The sequence below is a fragment of the Plecotus auritus genome (genome assembly GCF_963455305.1).
Source record: "Plecotus auritus genome assembly, chromosome: 7".
Taxonomy (NCBI): domain Eukaryota; kingdom Metazoa; phylum Chordata; class Mammalia; order Chiroptera; family Vespertilionidae; genus Plecotus; species Plecotus auritus.
Genome location: NC_137774.1, coordinates 138,261,662 through 138,278,337, shown reverse-complemented (window position 1 = coordinate 138,278,337; position 16,676 = coordinate 138,261,662). Strand labels below are relative to the sequence as shown.

The following is a 16,676-nucleotide window of genomic DNA, read 5'->3' as shown; positions in this document are numbered from 1 at the left end:
CAGGAACATGCTTGATTTGAGTAATCCAGATTTACTATTTGAGTTTTGAGGCTAGTTTTTAACTAGACAAAGTTGTAAACTTGCCCTGTTGGTGACCTGAGATTTAGAAATGATACCAAAACAATGGGAACTATTAAGTATTTCACATTTTTTTATACTTTCCATCATTCCACAGAATATTTGTCATGATTAAGGATTACTGTTAAATAAATTGTCTTTCTTCCTCTAGCATTTCTTAAAAGTTTTGATACAAGTTAGATTAGGATGAATTCTTTTTTTTTGTTTCAAGTACTTTTTTTTAAATTTTATTTTATTGTTTAAGGTATTACAAATAGTACATATGTCTCCTTTTTTTTTTTTTCCCCATTGACCTCCCTCCAGCCTCCCCTACCGCCCCGGCACTTGCACTCATTTAATTCCCCCCCCCCCTCCCCGCAGTGTCTTGCGTCTGTTGGTTGAGCTTATATGCATGCATACAAGTCCTTCGGTTGCTCTCTTACCCCTCCCCCAATCCTCCCCTACCTTCCCGCTGTAGTTTGACAGTCTGTTCGATGCCTCTTTGCCTCTGTCTATTTTTGTTCAACAGTTTGTAATGTTCTTTGGTTGTTAACTTTTTTTATAGCAGTAATTTATTCCTACCTGGTTATTAAAGCATCATATGTAAGAATTGTTTTGCTTTCAATAGTTGACTTTTTGGAGGTCTGCCTTTAATTGATCTCATGATAGCATTTTTAGATACTGTGTAAAAGAGGATCAGGAGACAAAGCCAAAATGGTCTTATTTGCTTTTATGCAAATTAAATTGCCCTTGTGGCCTAGCATAAATCTAAGTGCTAAGAGCATTTATTTATTTTGACAACAGAATTAATTGAGCCTAAAAGAGTTGAAATTCCAGTTGTAGCAAATTATTCTTTCTGACTCTCAGTGTGGCTTTGGTACTGTCAAGAAGAGTAACTTGTTTTTATGATTAAATAGCAGAATGATGGGCAGTGGACAGCATTTGAGGGAGGTGCTGAATAAATCTTCTACTTCTGAAATAGTTCAGAAGTGACATGCTGCAAGGGGGGTCAGAGCGTGTTCATTGATATCCAGCTGAGCTGTCAACTGGCACTGAGCCAGGCACGCAAAGCTTTGCCATGTGAAACAGCATGTGGAGCATATGCAATTTGAAAAGAAAATCTTTTTCATGCATGATTTAATGTATTTTTAAAAGAAGGGTATATTTAGTTTTATTAGACCACAAACTGTGTTAGTATTCTGATCTTTTATAGAAAACCTTATGTATATATGGCACTTAGCTTAAAATTTTTAATATTTTACAATTTGAGAGGATTTGACATCTTATATTTTAAAAATGTCATTTTGAATAATTTATTTTATTGGACATTTTCATATTTCAAATGAATTTGAAGGGATGTTTAGAAAAGATAAAGAGAAGAGCCATCAAGATATGTCTGGTATAGGAAAAAGGTTTTGTGAAAAAATATATAGAATTTTGTTTAAAGGGATTAATTTTTATAGAGTTAAGGCATGTTTTTACTATTTTCACAAATGTAAAGCTATCTGAAGATTTTTAAAAAAATCCTTATTGTTGAAAGTATTACATATGTTCACTTTTTCTCCCATTGACCTCTTCTAGCCAGTCCCCACTCCCCACCCCAGGCCTTCACCAACCCCCCCTGTATCTGTATCTGTGGGTTATGCATTTATGCATACAAATTCTTTGGTTGATCTGTTTCCACCCACCCATCTTTTTCTGCCTTGCCTGAGATTTGACAGTCTGTTCCATGCTTCTATGTCTCTGGATCTACTTTGTTCATCAGTTTATTTTGTTCATTAGATTCTATATATGAGTGAGATCATATGATACTTGTCTTTCTCTGACTGGCTTATTTCGTTTAGCATAATACTCTCCAGGTCCCTCCATGCTATCTCAAAGGGTAAGAGATTCTTCTTTTTTACTGCTGCATAGTATTCCATGGTATAAATGTGTACCACAGCTTTTTTATCCACTCATCTACTGATGGGCACTTGGGCTGTTTCCAGATCTTAGCTATTGTAAATTGCACTGCTGTGAACATAGGGGTGCATACATTCTTTCTGATTGGTGTTTTGGGTTTCTTAGGCTATATTCCTAGAAGTGGGATTTACTGGGTCAAGTGGCAGTTCTATATTTAATTTTCTGAGGAAACTCCATATTGTTTTTCATGAAAATCTTAAAAGAACATCCTTATATAATAAAAGCCTAATATGCTAAGTGTCCGTTCGTCTGGTTGTCCGTTCAACTAATCAAAGCATAATATGCTAATGATATGCTTCAGCTGCTCAACCACTTGCTATGATGTGCACTGACCACCAGGGGGGCAGACGCTCCGACCGATAGGTTAGCTTGCTGCTGGGGTCCGGCCCATTGGGACAGAGCGAGACAGGCAGGACACGCCCTGGAGCCCTCCTATGGTCCCTCCCCTGCTGGCCAACTTCCTGCATCCCTCCCCGGCCCCAGTCATGCACCAGTGGGGTCCCTTGGCCTGGCCTGTGCCCTCTTGCAATCCGGGATACCTCGGGGGATGTCAGAGAGCCAGTTTTGGCCCGATCCCGCAGGCCAGGCCGAGGGATCCCACTGGTGCACGAATTCGTGCACCGGACCTCTTAGTATACTGTATTTGCAAAGGTGATATTGTAAAAGTCTTTCTAGACATATTTTTACATACTTGTAAATAATGCAGTTTGTTTGGCATTCATGTTTTGTTTTTCTCTAGAGTAAGCCAATAGCCTAAGTATTAGAAATTCTGTAAATGGTTACTGGGCACAAATTATATGCTGTGTTACTGTGTAGGAGAATTTTTGAGTAACCACATTTCTGGTTCTTCTTTTGTAAACTCTCAGATTTATTTGACAGGTGGTTATGTTCTCTCAGGTTTTATTAGTGAGTGATAAAGCTCATAATACATAATATAGCTGTTATTATATTTAGGAGAGATTTTTTTGTTTTTAATTTTATTTTTTTAATATATTTTTACTAATTTCAGAGAGGAAGGGAGAGGGAGAGAGAAAGAAACATCAATGATGAGAGAGAATCATTGATCTGTTGCCTCCTGAATGCCCCACACTGGGATCGAGCCCACAACCTGGGCATGTGCCCTGATTGGGAATTGAACCCGACCTCCTGATTCATAGGTCAACGCTCAACCAATGAGCCACCCTGGCCAGGTTTGTTTTTTTTTAAATCCTTACCGGAGGACATGCTTGTGGGGGGGTGGGGGGGTGGGTAGGGTGAGGGAAGGAAACATTAACGTGAGAGAGAAACATCTATCGGTTGCCTTCTATACATATGTGCCCTGACCAGGAATCAAACTGGCAACCTTCTGGTGCATGGAAAAATGTTCCCACCAACTGAACCACTCCAGCTGGGCAGATTTTTCATTCTTTATAATACTTACACCAAGTACAAAGTTGCTTATTATCAGATACATACATTAAAATTCTTTACATTTATTGATCTTCCAGTTCTTATCTCTTTATCAACCATTAACATAGGCCAGTGGTAGGCAAACTCATTAGTCAACAGAGCCAAATATCAACAGTACAATGATTGAAATTTCTTTTGAGAGCCAAATTTTTTCAACTTAAACTTCTTCTAACACCACTTCTTCAAAATAGACTCGCCCAGGCTGTGGTATTTTGTGGAAGAGCCACACTCAAGGGGCCAAAGAGCTGCATGTGGCTCGCGAGCCGCGGTTTGCCGACCACTGACAGAGGTCTTTAAAGGAATCTAAGAACAAGCTCATTACCCTTTCATTTAATGAAATCTTAGCTTTGCAGAGAGTGGATTTGTAATTCTTAAATTTTTAACTGGGCCGTTTTCTGACTTAAGTTTATATCATAAGATACCCAGTAAGGAAGGTATTGCTAATTAATTCATTAGGACCTTGTTTATCAGCTCACTTTTATGACTGTTTTATTCTGCTTATCACTAAATGTTAATCTCTATTTGTATAGAGATGAACTGAAGAAGTAAACCTTAGATTGGGAGACATTTTAACCAATATTTTTAGATGCTCCAAGTTGTAGAGCAATGTTTCTTTCATAATGGAATGATCAATGAAAACTCTGATCATGAATTTGCACACAGTTATAGTTAAGCTTAATGTCTCAGAAGAAATAGTGGTGAAATCCTCTATTATCTAATCTTTACTTCAAACTCTATTTTTAAATATATTGTTATAACAGGTAATTCTTATAATGGAACCAGTCACCATTAATGAATTAAAAATTATTTCACAACAATGCTGGACTTGTATAAATGTATGTATTGTAAAACAGGGCTAAAATGATAACTTAATGGAAGATAATTTTTTAGTCTTATATTTAGCTTTGGGGATAGTTTGATAGAAGAGTAATTCATGCTTTTGCTACTTTCTCTACTACTTAACACATTAAGCGCCCAGCCTGTTTTGTCTTCAAGACGGAAAGTATAGTGTCAGTCACCGGTGACTGACAAGGTGCTTAACGTGTTAAATAATTTGGTTTTTACATATATGAAATACACCATATTCTATGGCATTTAAGGCTAGTCTCAGCAGACCTGTCATTTCAGGGCTATTTTAGTTGTTTTCTGATTTCTATTTTATCATCTCCCTTTCTACAATCACTCATGCAACTTCTAAATTAATTTTTCTATAAAATCTCTTTGCAGGTGTGTGTGTGTGTGTGTGTGTGTGTGTGTGTGTGTGTGTTCGTTCGTGTTCTCACATGAAAACTCTTCCCATTGCTTGCAAATTGCAGTTTAAATTCCTTGACCTGCTATGCAGTTAGAGTAATGATTTTGAACCTTTTTCATCTCATGGTACACAAACTAATTACTAACATTCTGTGGTACACCAAAGATATATTTTTGCCAATCTGACAAAAAATAAGTATAACTGATTAATTCACACCAGACTGCAGTAGCAGGGTCACATTCTATTGTTTTAATTTAACAATCTGAGGGAAAAGAGGTCAGGTTTTGCATTTAAAAAAATTCCTGCGACACAACAGTGTGCTTCTTACATATAGCACACCAGTTGGAAATAGCTGAGATAGAGAGATCTGGGTTGTAATCCCAGGATTACCACTTAGCTAGTAAATAATTAATTAATTTGTTCAATAAATATAGAAAACCTATTATTTGCCTTTTACAGTGGTGAATGAGACAGACAAGGTCCCAAGCTTATATTCTAGTAGTAGTTTATTTACTATCTTGGCCGCCTGTCCTTCCCATGAACACAACCGAGGATTCAGCAACTACCTCTTACTATGTTTTCTCTCAACTACGCTGCAAGTTCCTTGAAAGCAGAAACTGCATGTTAGATCTCTGTGTATCCAGTTCTGTGACATCATATATAAAGGGCTTTCAGTAAATTGTCATCATAATAATAAACTAGTCACAATTATTTTCACTGTTAAGATTATTTGATTTTTAAAATCATTACTGATATTAAGACTGAGATAACACTGGAACACATTTCGGAACATTTAAAAAGATACAGTTGACCCTTGAACAATGTGGGGGTTATGGGTGCTGACCTTCAGGCAGTCGAAGATTTGTATATAACTTGACTACCCAAAAACTTAAGTTGTATCTTGGTATCCATGGGCAGATTGGTTCCCTGATCCCCACAAATACGAAAATCCACAGATACTCAAGTCCCCTATATAAAATGGAGTAGATTAGTACATGCAGCCGGCCCTCAGCATCTGTGAACTCCTGTGGATCAAAAACAATACAGGTGCCGAAACCGGTTTGGCTCAGTGGATAGAGCGTCGGCCTGTAGACTGAAGGGTCCCAGGTTCGATTCCGGTCAAGGGCATGTACCTTGGTTGTGGGCACATCCCCAGTAGGAGGTGTGCAGGAGGCAGCTGATCGATGTTTCTCTCTCATCAATGTTTCGAACTCTCTAACCCTCTCCCTTCCTCTCTGTAAAAAATCAATAAAATATATTAAAAAAAAAACAAAAAACAATACAGGTATTTATTGAAAAAAATCTGCGTATAAGTGTACCTGCATAATTTAAACCCATGTTGTTTAAGGGCCAACTTTTATTGTAATGGGATTTGATCTGATTGTTTTCTACTACCTTTTTCTAGCAGTTGTTTATATATATGCATATACATATATTTTTTAGGCCTTATTGAATTTGAAGAATGTGACCCTGCTAGTGCAGTTGAAGGTAAGTTGACTAGTTGTAATGTGTGATAACTAGCTAATATCTTCTGTTCATTGAACTAATAAAGAGGGCTGCTGTCCATTGCCAGAGCTTGTTTATGGAATGATGTAAAAAACCTTTAATGTGGTTCGAAGGCTTGCAGAAACTCATTTTTACTTAATAAATAAACAGGTTAGTGAAAAGATGATTAGTGACTAGAATATATATTTTGAAAGATTAAATATAACATGCATTTCTTCAAATATACATTGAGATTGTTTTCTCCATTGACACCCATTTTTAAACATTCTGTTGTCATAAATATGAAACTCATGTATAGTGTTTGTTCTATAGTAGGTAATGTTTCAGTAATTAATGAGGTCATACATTAATGTTAATATTAATATCATTCAGAATGAGTAATGATTTGACTTGAGAGTCTACATATACTCTATTTAAATTGATCTTTTTCATAGTATGAAACCCAAGAGATGACTGCTATTTTTGTCATGTTTTAGAAATCTTACTTTGTGAGCTACTAGAAATAATTTGAAAGCAAACTTCTATTTTTTCTAAGACCTGTGTAAGAATTTGGAGAAATGGTTTGCTGTCATGTGTTAGTTTACTATTGGAGCAGTCAGAAGCTCTGGGGCCTAGACTTCTTATGGTTACTACCTGTTTGTGAGCAGGGATGATTTAAATTCTCCGTGCTTCAGCTTCCTTTTTTGTAAAATGTAGATAGTAAATATTACTCTGTGAGAATAAAACTGTAGTTGGTTTAAAAAGTATAACATGATAAATGTATGGTTTAGGGAGTTTGTTTTGCTTAAATGCAAGTATATTATTCTAAGACGCCTGAATTCTAATCCTGGCTATAGTGTTTACTTAGTCATATAACACTGACTTAAAAAAACAAGAACAAATAATACCCTTGAGTTTCTTCATCTATAAGATGAGAAGTTAGCTTAGATGTGCTCAAGTTCTCAAAGAGGAAGCAGCTAAGCTTTAAGTGTTGAACTCCAACAATTTAATAGCATGACTGACCTTTAAAAACTAATTTGTCATGTAAGAAGAGGAGGAAGAACTGCCATATTAGTCAAAACAAAAACATTAGTTTCTCGTTCATGGTAAGGTCCACTCATAACATCGTTTATATTAGAGATAACATATGGATGCCATGTTATAAGCTTTCCATGTTACACTATTAATGGATATGTTGAGTCATCTTTTTACTTAAAATAACACATTTATATTTTGTGACCTTCTATTTCCTTATATTTATAATAAAATCCAATATAGCAAATAATGTACTGACTTGGGAATACTTAGAGAAGAAAAGAGAATTTCATTGATCAAGCGAATCTTCTAAAACCTTTTGGTGAATAATAGGCTACATTATGTTAATATAAGTCTAAAGAGAATATAACTGATTTCAGTACTAGGGTTTAGCAATAGATACATTCATTTCTATCATCCAGAATTAGTATCGACAGTTATGAGCAAATTATGTGTCTAGATACAAGATGCATTCATAAATTTAATATATTTATCAGGAATAGTTAATGTTTCTGTAACAATACACATTTTTTAATACACATTTATTTTAAGGTATAAAACCAAGGAAAAGAAAGACTTTTGGCTTGCCAGGAATAATTAAAAAGGAAAAGGATGCAGAGTCTGTGTAAGTATAATAAATATTGTCAGAATACTTTTTTATTATAAATAAGACTTTGTTTTTAATTTCAAAAGTAAAAATTCTTTTGTAAATAGCTCAAATTATATATGTCTAAGGGGTGAAAAATACTAACTTTTCTAAATGTATTTGCCAGCTCCTCTGGTTTCTTAAAAGTATTAAAAGTATTCACTTTTCTTATTTTAAAATTTAAGATGAAAGCTTTAGTGTCTTATAATTGAAACTTTAAAACTACTCTTATAAAATTAAATGCATATTTTATTTTTTAAAAATATATTTTAAAAAATTAAAAATGCAGAGAAAACTATAAATCTTCTAAGTGTTAATGCCTAAGAAAAACCTATAGTCAACAATTTCATGAAAATCCTTCTAGATCAGTGGTCGGCAAACCGCGGCTCGTGAGCCACATGCGGCTCTTTGGCCCCTTGAGTGTGGCTCTTCCACAAAATACCACGACCTGGGCGAGTCTATTTTGAAGAAGTGGTGTTAGAAGAAGTTTAAGTTTAAAAAATTTGGCTCTCAAAAGAAATTTCAATCGTTGTACTGTTGATATTTGGCTCTACTGACTAATGTGTTTGCCGACCACTGTTCTAGACAATTCTAAGCATGTAGGGACATAGCAATTATGTACAGGTGCTACTCGATTTATAATGGGGTTATACACTGATAAACCTGTCATAACTAAAAATATCGTTAGTTGAAAATGCTTGTAATACTCCTACCAACTACCAAACATCATAGCTTAGCCTTAAAGATGCTACCTTAAACATGCTCAGAACACAATATCTGAAAAACACAGCAACACAGTACAGATGCACCCTGACTTAACAGTGGTTTCACTTAATGATTTTTTCAACTTTACAATGATGTGAAAGCAATATGCATTCAGTAGAAATTGTACTTCGAATTTTGAATTTTGATCCTTTCCTCAGCTGGGGATGTGCAGTACAATTCTCTCTTGTGGTATTGGGCAGTGGCAGCCCCATGATTATGAGGTTAAACAACTGATACTCTACTGTGTACAATGTTGCCAGTGTTTTTTGGATATTGTGTTTTGTATTTTTGCGTCCCATCATATCTGTAAAACTCCCATCTGTGTCTCCTGCTTCTGGTGAAAAGAGGAAGGCAAATATTCTTGAGATGAAACTCAAGACAATTGCACAGCTATAAGCTAATGTAAATATTCTGAGCACATTTAAAGTAGGCTAGGCTAAGTAAACTATGATATTTGGTTGGCTATTGCATTAAAAGCATTTTCAACTTACAGTGGGTTTATCAGGACATAACCTAAACGTGAATCTAGTAGCATTCACTGCCCTGTTAGGGTATCGGTCTATCATTAAGTCGAACCATTGTATGTGGGGACCATCTGTATGCATACATGGAAAATGTTAAATGTTGGAGAAAGAAAACCCTAACATGTTTCAAACATTTAGACCAGTCATCATTTTTATTTTATTTTATTTTTTTAAATATATTTTATTGATATTTTACAGAGAGGAAGGGAGAGGGATAGAGAGCTAGAAACATCGATGAGAGAGAAACATCGATCAGCTGCCTCCTGCACACCTCCCACTGGGGATGTGCCCGCAACCAAGGTACATGCCCTTGACCGGAATCGAACCCGGGACCCTTCAGTCCGCAGGCCGACGCTCTATCCACTGAGCCAAACCGGTTTCGGCCCAGTCATCATTTTTAGGTGGAGATTGAGTATAAATTCAATTTACCTTTTTTAAAAAATAAGAAATTAGTATGCAAAGAATATATAATTTAGCATGTAAGAATTTCAACTAGGTCCTGGCCAGTGTGGCTTAGTTGGTTGGACCATCGTCCCATGCACGAAAGAGTTGCGGGTTCGATTCTTGGTCAGGGCACATACCAGATTGCAGGTATGATCCCTGGTCTAGAATGTGTATAGGAGGCAACCGATTGATGTTTCTCCCTCCCCCTTCCCTTCCCCTCCCCCTCTCCCTTCCCTCTCTCCCTTCCTCTCTCTAAAATCAATATAAAAGTATATCCTCAGGTGAGGTTAAAAAAAAAATTTTCAAGTAGTATTAGCTAAGTGAAGTTTCTACCTTGACTGGACATTTGAACTACCTGGGAAATTTAAATATATGTATACCTGGCCACATCTCAGACCAATTTAACCAGATTCATGGTCAGGAGGCCCCAGCATAGTCTTTGTTTTGTTTTGCTTTGTTTTGTTTTAAGCAGCCTGTGTAATTGCTTATATACATCTGGGGTTGAGAATCAATGAGTTTTGATTAACCAGAGACAAAGTGGAATTAAAGAAATCCTTCTTTCTGTAATTACTCAACCCATGTAGATTGAAGGACACTAATTAAAAGTCTTAAGTGGTTTGTTGACCCAGTGACATTGGCTGAAAATTTGTTTAAATTTCTTCTCTAGCATAATCAGAACTCACACAAGATTTAATATTTTGATGGGCACTCATATTTGCAGTACAAGAGAACAATTTGTGCTTTGGGTGTTTTTGCCTACTAATTCTTATCATCTGAGTTTTTCAGAATTTCTGGCCATTCTAAATGTCTGTTTCATCCTCTCTTCTAAGTGGTATTTGGTTAACAAATTAAGACAATTACAAAGTGATTTATATCTATAGATGACATTTGCCATCTCTCCTGCAAATTTCTTTTTTGAGCATTTATGAAAGGGGTATTTTGCTAAGGGGATGGAACCTAATCTCTTTTTATAACATTGGAAATACATTTTGAAGTTTAAACAATTGATTTGTAAGTAAATTTTTAATGTAGCCAGTTCATCTATTAGTGACTATATTATAAAAAGTAATAGCCATAGCCCTGGCTGGTCTGACTCAGTGATTGGAGCTTTGGCCTGAAGTGTTGCGAGTTCCATTCCGGTCAAGGGCCAAGGAGTAACAAACAAAAGTAATGGCCATAAATTAAATATTTTTATAATGTATGCTTTTCACAGCAATTCATTTAGGGAGCTTACAATATTCTTGTATATCTGTGTTTTTATATATTTATTTTTAGTTGTTATTCATTTTTAATCCTCACCTGAGGAAATTTTTTTCTTTTTTTGTGTGTGTTTTTCTTAAATATTTTTATTGATTTCAGAGAAGGGAGAGGGAAAGATAGAAACATCAGTGATGAGAGAGAATCATTGAGGGCTGCCTCCTGCATGCCCCCTACTGGGGATCGAGCCTGCAACCCGGGCATGTGCCCTAACTGGAAATTGAACCCTGACATCCTGGTTCATAGGTCGATGAGCCACGGCAGCTGGGCCAAGGAAATTTTTCCATTGTTTTTAGATAAAGTGGAAGGGAGGTAGGGGGGGAGAGAGAGAGAAATATCTATGTGAGAGAGAGACACATAGATTGGTTGCCTCCTGCTCACATACCTACTGGGCCTGGGATCAAACCTGCGATCCAGTTACATGGCCTTGACTGGAAAGAGAACCCACTACCCTTTGGTGCTCAGGCCAATGCTCTCCAGGTGTCCTCAAACTATGGCCCGCGGGCCACATGCGGCCCGCCGAGGACATTTATCCGGCCCGCCGGGTGCCACTGCCTGTCCTGCTTAGCAGCCGACTCGTCCCGGGCCCGCAGTGCGCATAGGAATTTGTTCATAGTTTTTTTTTTTAAACTATAGTCCGGCCCTCCAACGGTCTGAGGGACAGTGAACTGGCCCCTGTTTAAAAAGTTAGAGGACCCCTGTGTAATCACTGAGCCAAACCAGCCAGGGCTATATCTGTGTTATTAAATAATTTTTCATGATGAGTAATTTCTCAGTATGATCAATAGGCCATTTGGATATTGTAATATTTTTACCAATGAGAAGGCTAGAGAGAAAATTATCCGTAAACCATTGTACCATGATTGCCTTCTTTCAACACTTACTGGCAGAAAAAATGTTAGAATTCGCTTTGCTTAAAATGCCCAAGGTTCTTGGCAGTCTTATTCTCATAGCCTCAGGCTTTTGAAATGCTAGCAATTGTGGAAGAGGGTCCTGCTTAGAGTATGCTCTTCCTGGGGCTTCATCTGCAGGTTGCATAGAGCCCACTGTGAAGGCAAGCAGATGAGTACTGTGACCCAAACACCAAAGAGTTCTGCTTAAAGCCAGAGGATAAACTGTTTGGAAGTTGTACCCTTGCTTTTATATTTAAACTGTACTTTTTAAAAAAGGTAGAAAGTAGAAATGTTCTAGCATCTTAATTGATTTGATTCTGTAGAGGCATTGAATTTATAATGACAGTGCCTTTTCTGGTGGAACATTTCCTCAGAGTATACTTAGGTTTCCTCATTTACCAATAATAGGGAAGCTCTTTTTCAAAATTTGCGATTTTAAGTGGATATAAAGACATGAGATTTGTATTTACCCTGTCCCTTTGGTGCTTCAGTTTGGATTAAGAGCTGTGTAGTCATTCTCCACTGTTTTCATTTATTCAGCATATTCCACTATATAATTCCTGTAACAAAAATTTTTAATTTGTATATTTTTCTGATTTGTGCTTACTCTTTGGTTAGATAGAGATTATTTGTTTATCCTGTATGTTAATTTAGTGCTTTTTATTGTTCATTTGGCTCTTAAGGTGTATTTAATGCCTATATTTTCAGTCTGTTAAAGTGGCACATCTTGATATTACGCGCATTATCTGTCTCAAGCCCAAGAATATGTAACTAACCCGAAAGTCTTTTAAATATGCACTCTAATTTTTATTTATGAATTTTTAAAAATGCATACACAGAAATTTTTCTAACCTTATTCCTCATGGCTTCAGTGTCTTTAATTTTACATTTTTAGGTTAATTGAGAAGATTGGTTTTTATGTTTAGTTTTATATTTTAAGTAATAGTTTTTGCTTATTTATATCCAAAGTCATATTTGTATATCAGTTAAATGATAAAATACCAGTTCTGAACTACATATTACATTAGACTAGAAAGTTAATGGAAGTCTAACCACTCACTTAACAAATTTGGAGAAAAGTTGTTTTGAAACTTTTTATATAGAGTAACTTATAGAAAGTAACTGCACTTTGAAATGTCAGTTTTGAAAGTATAGACTTTAAAAATAAAGTTTTAAAATTTTATTTTAAAATGTTTTTTACCATTTACTAAGAAATATAAATGTGGACTTTTTTTTCTTAAAGCCAGGCTTTCTTCTTTGAAGGAAACTGTTTTTGCACTTTCTCTCCCTGAAGAATGAAATGCCACTAGAAATCTTCATAGGACAGCTTCCTTGATATGATTCATGTGTATGTTTAAGGAAAAGAAGTACTTTTGAAAGTAGTTTTAAAACCACTTGTGTTGTTTTATTATGTCATGGATTATGGGTACAGAAATGCCTTCTTTTGAATTTAAAAATCATTTTTAAAAATCTTCATGAGATAATTTCTCTAAGTATTTTTGTAGAGTTTAAATAAAAGTTATGCTTAAATACCACGGTAGACACTTTTAATATTGCATTATTATCAGATAGTTCTAATAGCTTAATGTTTCTAATACTTTGTTTGTTTTAATAGGGAATGCCCTGATGCAGATTCACTTGTAAGTAGATTTTTACTTTGATATAAACAATTTAAATGAGCTTTTTTAAATTAGGAAATACCCAGCATATTTGGGTTGAGTTGTTTACAAATCTTTTCAAGAAAAATACTAATTTTATTATAAATCCACTATTAAAATGATTTTACAGATGCATATTTGGCTTTATATTGCCAGATGCTTTCCTGTCAAATTGAAGGTGTTTCTAATTACCTTTGAAAAATGGACATTTTACTTTTAAAATTGGAGTAGTAGCATAGCATATTGCTTTTTTGGGGGAAGTATGTCAGAAATCAAATCTGTTTACTTTAAAATATGGTACTGTTATTAATTTATTCTTAGATCTCTTAAAAATAGTACTTTATCTGTTCATGTATTTAAGTTTTATTTAAGAGATTGTCATTTTAGAAAAAATAACTATGGTTCGTATTTTTCTGTGCTTTTTATTTTGTGTTTTTTTTTTTTTACTTTGTTTTTATCTCATATAAGTATATTTCTTTATATATAATTAAAGAAGATATCAAATGGAGTTCCCTGTGGTTACAGTGGGAGAGTAGATTTACCAAATGGTATAAGTAGTATGTGAAACAATGAGAGAGAGGGGCCGAAAAACCAGGACTACAGGCTTTATTGGAGAAGGACCCTGCCGGGCTGTTTCGCAAGGGGAGAACAGCAACATGTGCAGAGGGGAACACACACCTTTTGAGGGGAGGAATGGGAAGGGATGGGGCTTAGGGTACTCGGCGGGCTCTGATTGGTGCCTTCATATAAGGCACATGATTAGGCACTTAGGTACTTAGGAATCAAGGGCTTGCCGTGGTCAGGAAACTGCGGCTCGCGAGCCACATGCGGCTCTTTGGCCCCTTGAGTGTGGCTCTTCCACAAAATACCATGGCCTGGGCGAGTCTATTTTGAAGAAGTGGCGTTAGAAGAAGTTTAAGTTTAAAAAATTTGGCTCTCAAAAGAAATTTCAATCGTTGTACTGTTGATATTTGGCTCTGTTGACAAATGAGTTTGCCAACTACTGGCTTAGGGTATTTGGCAGGTGCTGATTGGTGGCTCAATGTATAGTCCATATAAGGTGCCTGGTTAGGTGCTCAGGAATGTCCAGGCCGCGGGTGCAGGTTACGTCATACTCCGTCCACCAGTTGGGGGAAGGGAGGATCTATCAGTATGTAAACAGACACATTTTTTTAATTGCTCTTTAAACTCTAGTTATATTAAGTGTAGTAGAGCCAAGTTTTCCATCTCCTCTGCTTATTGTTTTTGCTTGCATAACTATTGTTTCTTTTGGCCCAAAAACAGTTTGATCTGTTACAGCATAATGATATATCAAAATAAATAACTAGGTATTTTGTGAAACATTGTGTTTTATATTAAGATAAAATTAGTATTTTGTTTCATATTTCAGCTTTAAAATAAGAAAACTATCATTTGTTAATAAATTTATAGTGAAAATAATGAAATAGACTCCTAATGAGCTTTAGGAATCATTAGTGTTTTTAGATTTATAACATTTACCTTACCACTTACTATTTTGATAATCTTAGTTTATTAATTAATGGAAAAGCCAGCAGATGTTTGACATTTACTCATGCATTTTATTTCTGAATTATGTATAGTATTTGTTTGATGATTGCAACATTTCATGAAATCCTTTAGTACTTAATGTTTTATTTTATATATATTCCCTTAAAATATTTATTTTATTTTTTTTAATATATTTTTTAAAATATATTTTTATTGATTTCAGAGAGGAAGAAAGATGAAGAGAGAGAGAGAAATATCAATGATGAGAGAGAATCATTGATCGGCTGCCTCCTGCACGCCCCCTACTGGGGATTGAGCCACAACCTGGGCATGTGCCCTTAACCAGCGTCGAACCTGGGACCCTTCAGTCCGCAGGTCGACACTCTATCCACTGAGCCAAACCAGTTAGGGCAAAACATTTTTAATTCTCTTAACTCATTGGTACTATTCTATAATGATCACTATGAACCAATTTTGAACTTTAGTCAGTACTTGCCTGGAATTAGAAAAGGACTTTTAAAGAGGACACAAAATTCTTATGCCATATAAGAAATGATTGATAAATTTGATTGTGTAGAAAAAAAATTTAAAAAATTAGAAAAAAATACATCATAGAAGGATTTGAATAACTAAAGATAAATTGTTAATGTATTTGCAAGACATGTAAAAAGGGGCTAATTACTTTCCATTGTAAACTTTTTATACAAATTCATATAAAAGGTAAGCAAGCACCCAGTAGGAAAAGGGCATTAAATAAAAACAGGGAATTTTCATAAGAAGAAATAAAAATGGTGAGTAAACATAAGAAATGTTCGAAATAGTCTCATTTTGATGCAAATTAGAATTAAATTACTGTGTTCACTATCATGTTGGCCAAAATAGGAATGCATTGGTGGTATTTCCGCAAATAAGAAATACATGTTCTTTTGACCTTGCAGTCCTACTGCTAGGGGTTTACTGTTATGACTATGTTCACAAACTTATATGTGATTCATCAAGATATGCATAAAAGAGGGGGAGGTGCCCTAGCCGGTTTGGCTCAGTGGATAGAGCATCGGCCGGGGGACTGAAGGGTCCCTAGTTCAATTCCAGTTAAGGGCACATGCCAAGGTTGTGGGCTTGATCCCCAGTAGGGGGCATGCAAGAGGCAACTGGTTAATGATGTTTGATCATTGTTGTTTCTGTCTCTCTCCCCCTCTCCCTTCCTCTCTGAAATCAATAAAAAATATATTAAAAAAAGAGGGGGAGGGATAGAGGTAGAGATAATTGTTTAAATTGTTTATATTAGAAAAAAGTGGAAACACAAACATATCTGTCAAGATGGAACTGGTTAAATATATAATTAAACATTCACCTGATGAAGTAACATGTTATAGTTACCTTGCTCTGTGTCTGCTGACATGGAATGAGTTTACTAAATAAATAAAAGCAAGTATAAACTTTTAAGTAATTGCTGTTTTAAAATATGAATGTGTGGGTACAGAAGTCCTTCCCATCCATGATTTTGCTTTCTGCGGTTTGAGTTATGCAGTCAATTGAAGTCAGAAAATGAAAAATTCCAGAAATAAACAATTCATAAGTTTTAAATTGTGTGCCATTTGGAGTATTGTGAAGAAATCTCATGATGTCCTGCTCCTTCCCACTTGGGATGTGAATCATCCCTTTGTCCAGCATATCTACGTTGTACACACTGTCCACCCTTTAGTCTTGGTTGTTATCAGTTTGTAGCTGTCTTGTTTA

General features: G+C 35.6%; 1 protein-coding gene across 2 annotated transcripts in view; it reads left to right on the top strand.

Annotated features, from left to right (window-relative positions):
* FCHO2 (FCH and mu domain containing endocytic adaptor 2) overlaps nt 1–16,676 on the top strand; it is a 132,659-nt gene that overhangs the window by 67,314 nt on the left and 48,669 nt on the right. For both annotated transcript variants that reach the window (XM_080679453.1, XM_080679452.1), the window contains exons 9-11: nt 6,164–6,208; nt 7,793–7,865; nt 13,385–13,409. In XM_080679453.1, the coding sequence (XP_080535579.1) occupies nt 6,164–6,208; nt 7,793–7,865; nt 13,385–13,409 (143 nt within the window). The remainder of the gene's footprint in view (nt 1–6,163; nt 6,209–7,792; nt 7,866–13,384; nt 13,410–16,676) is intronic.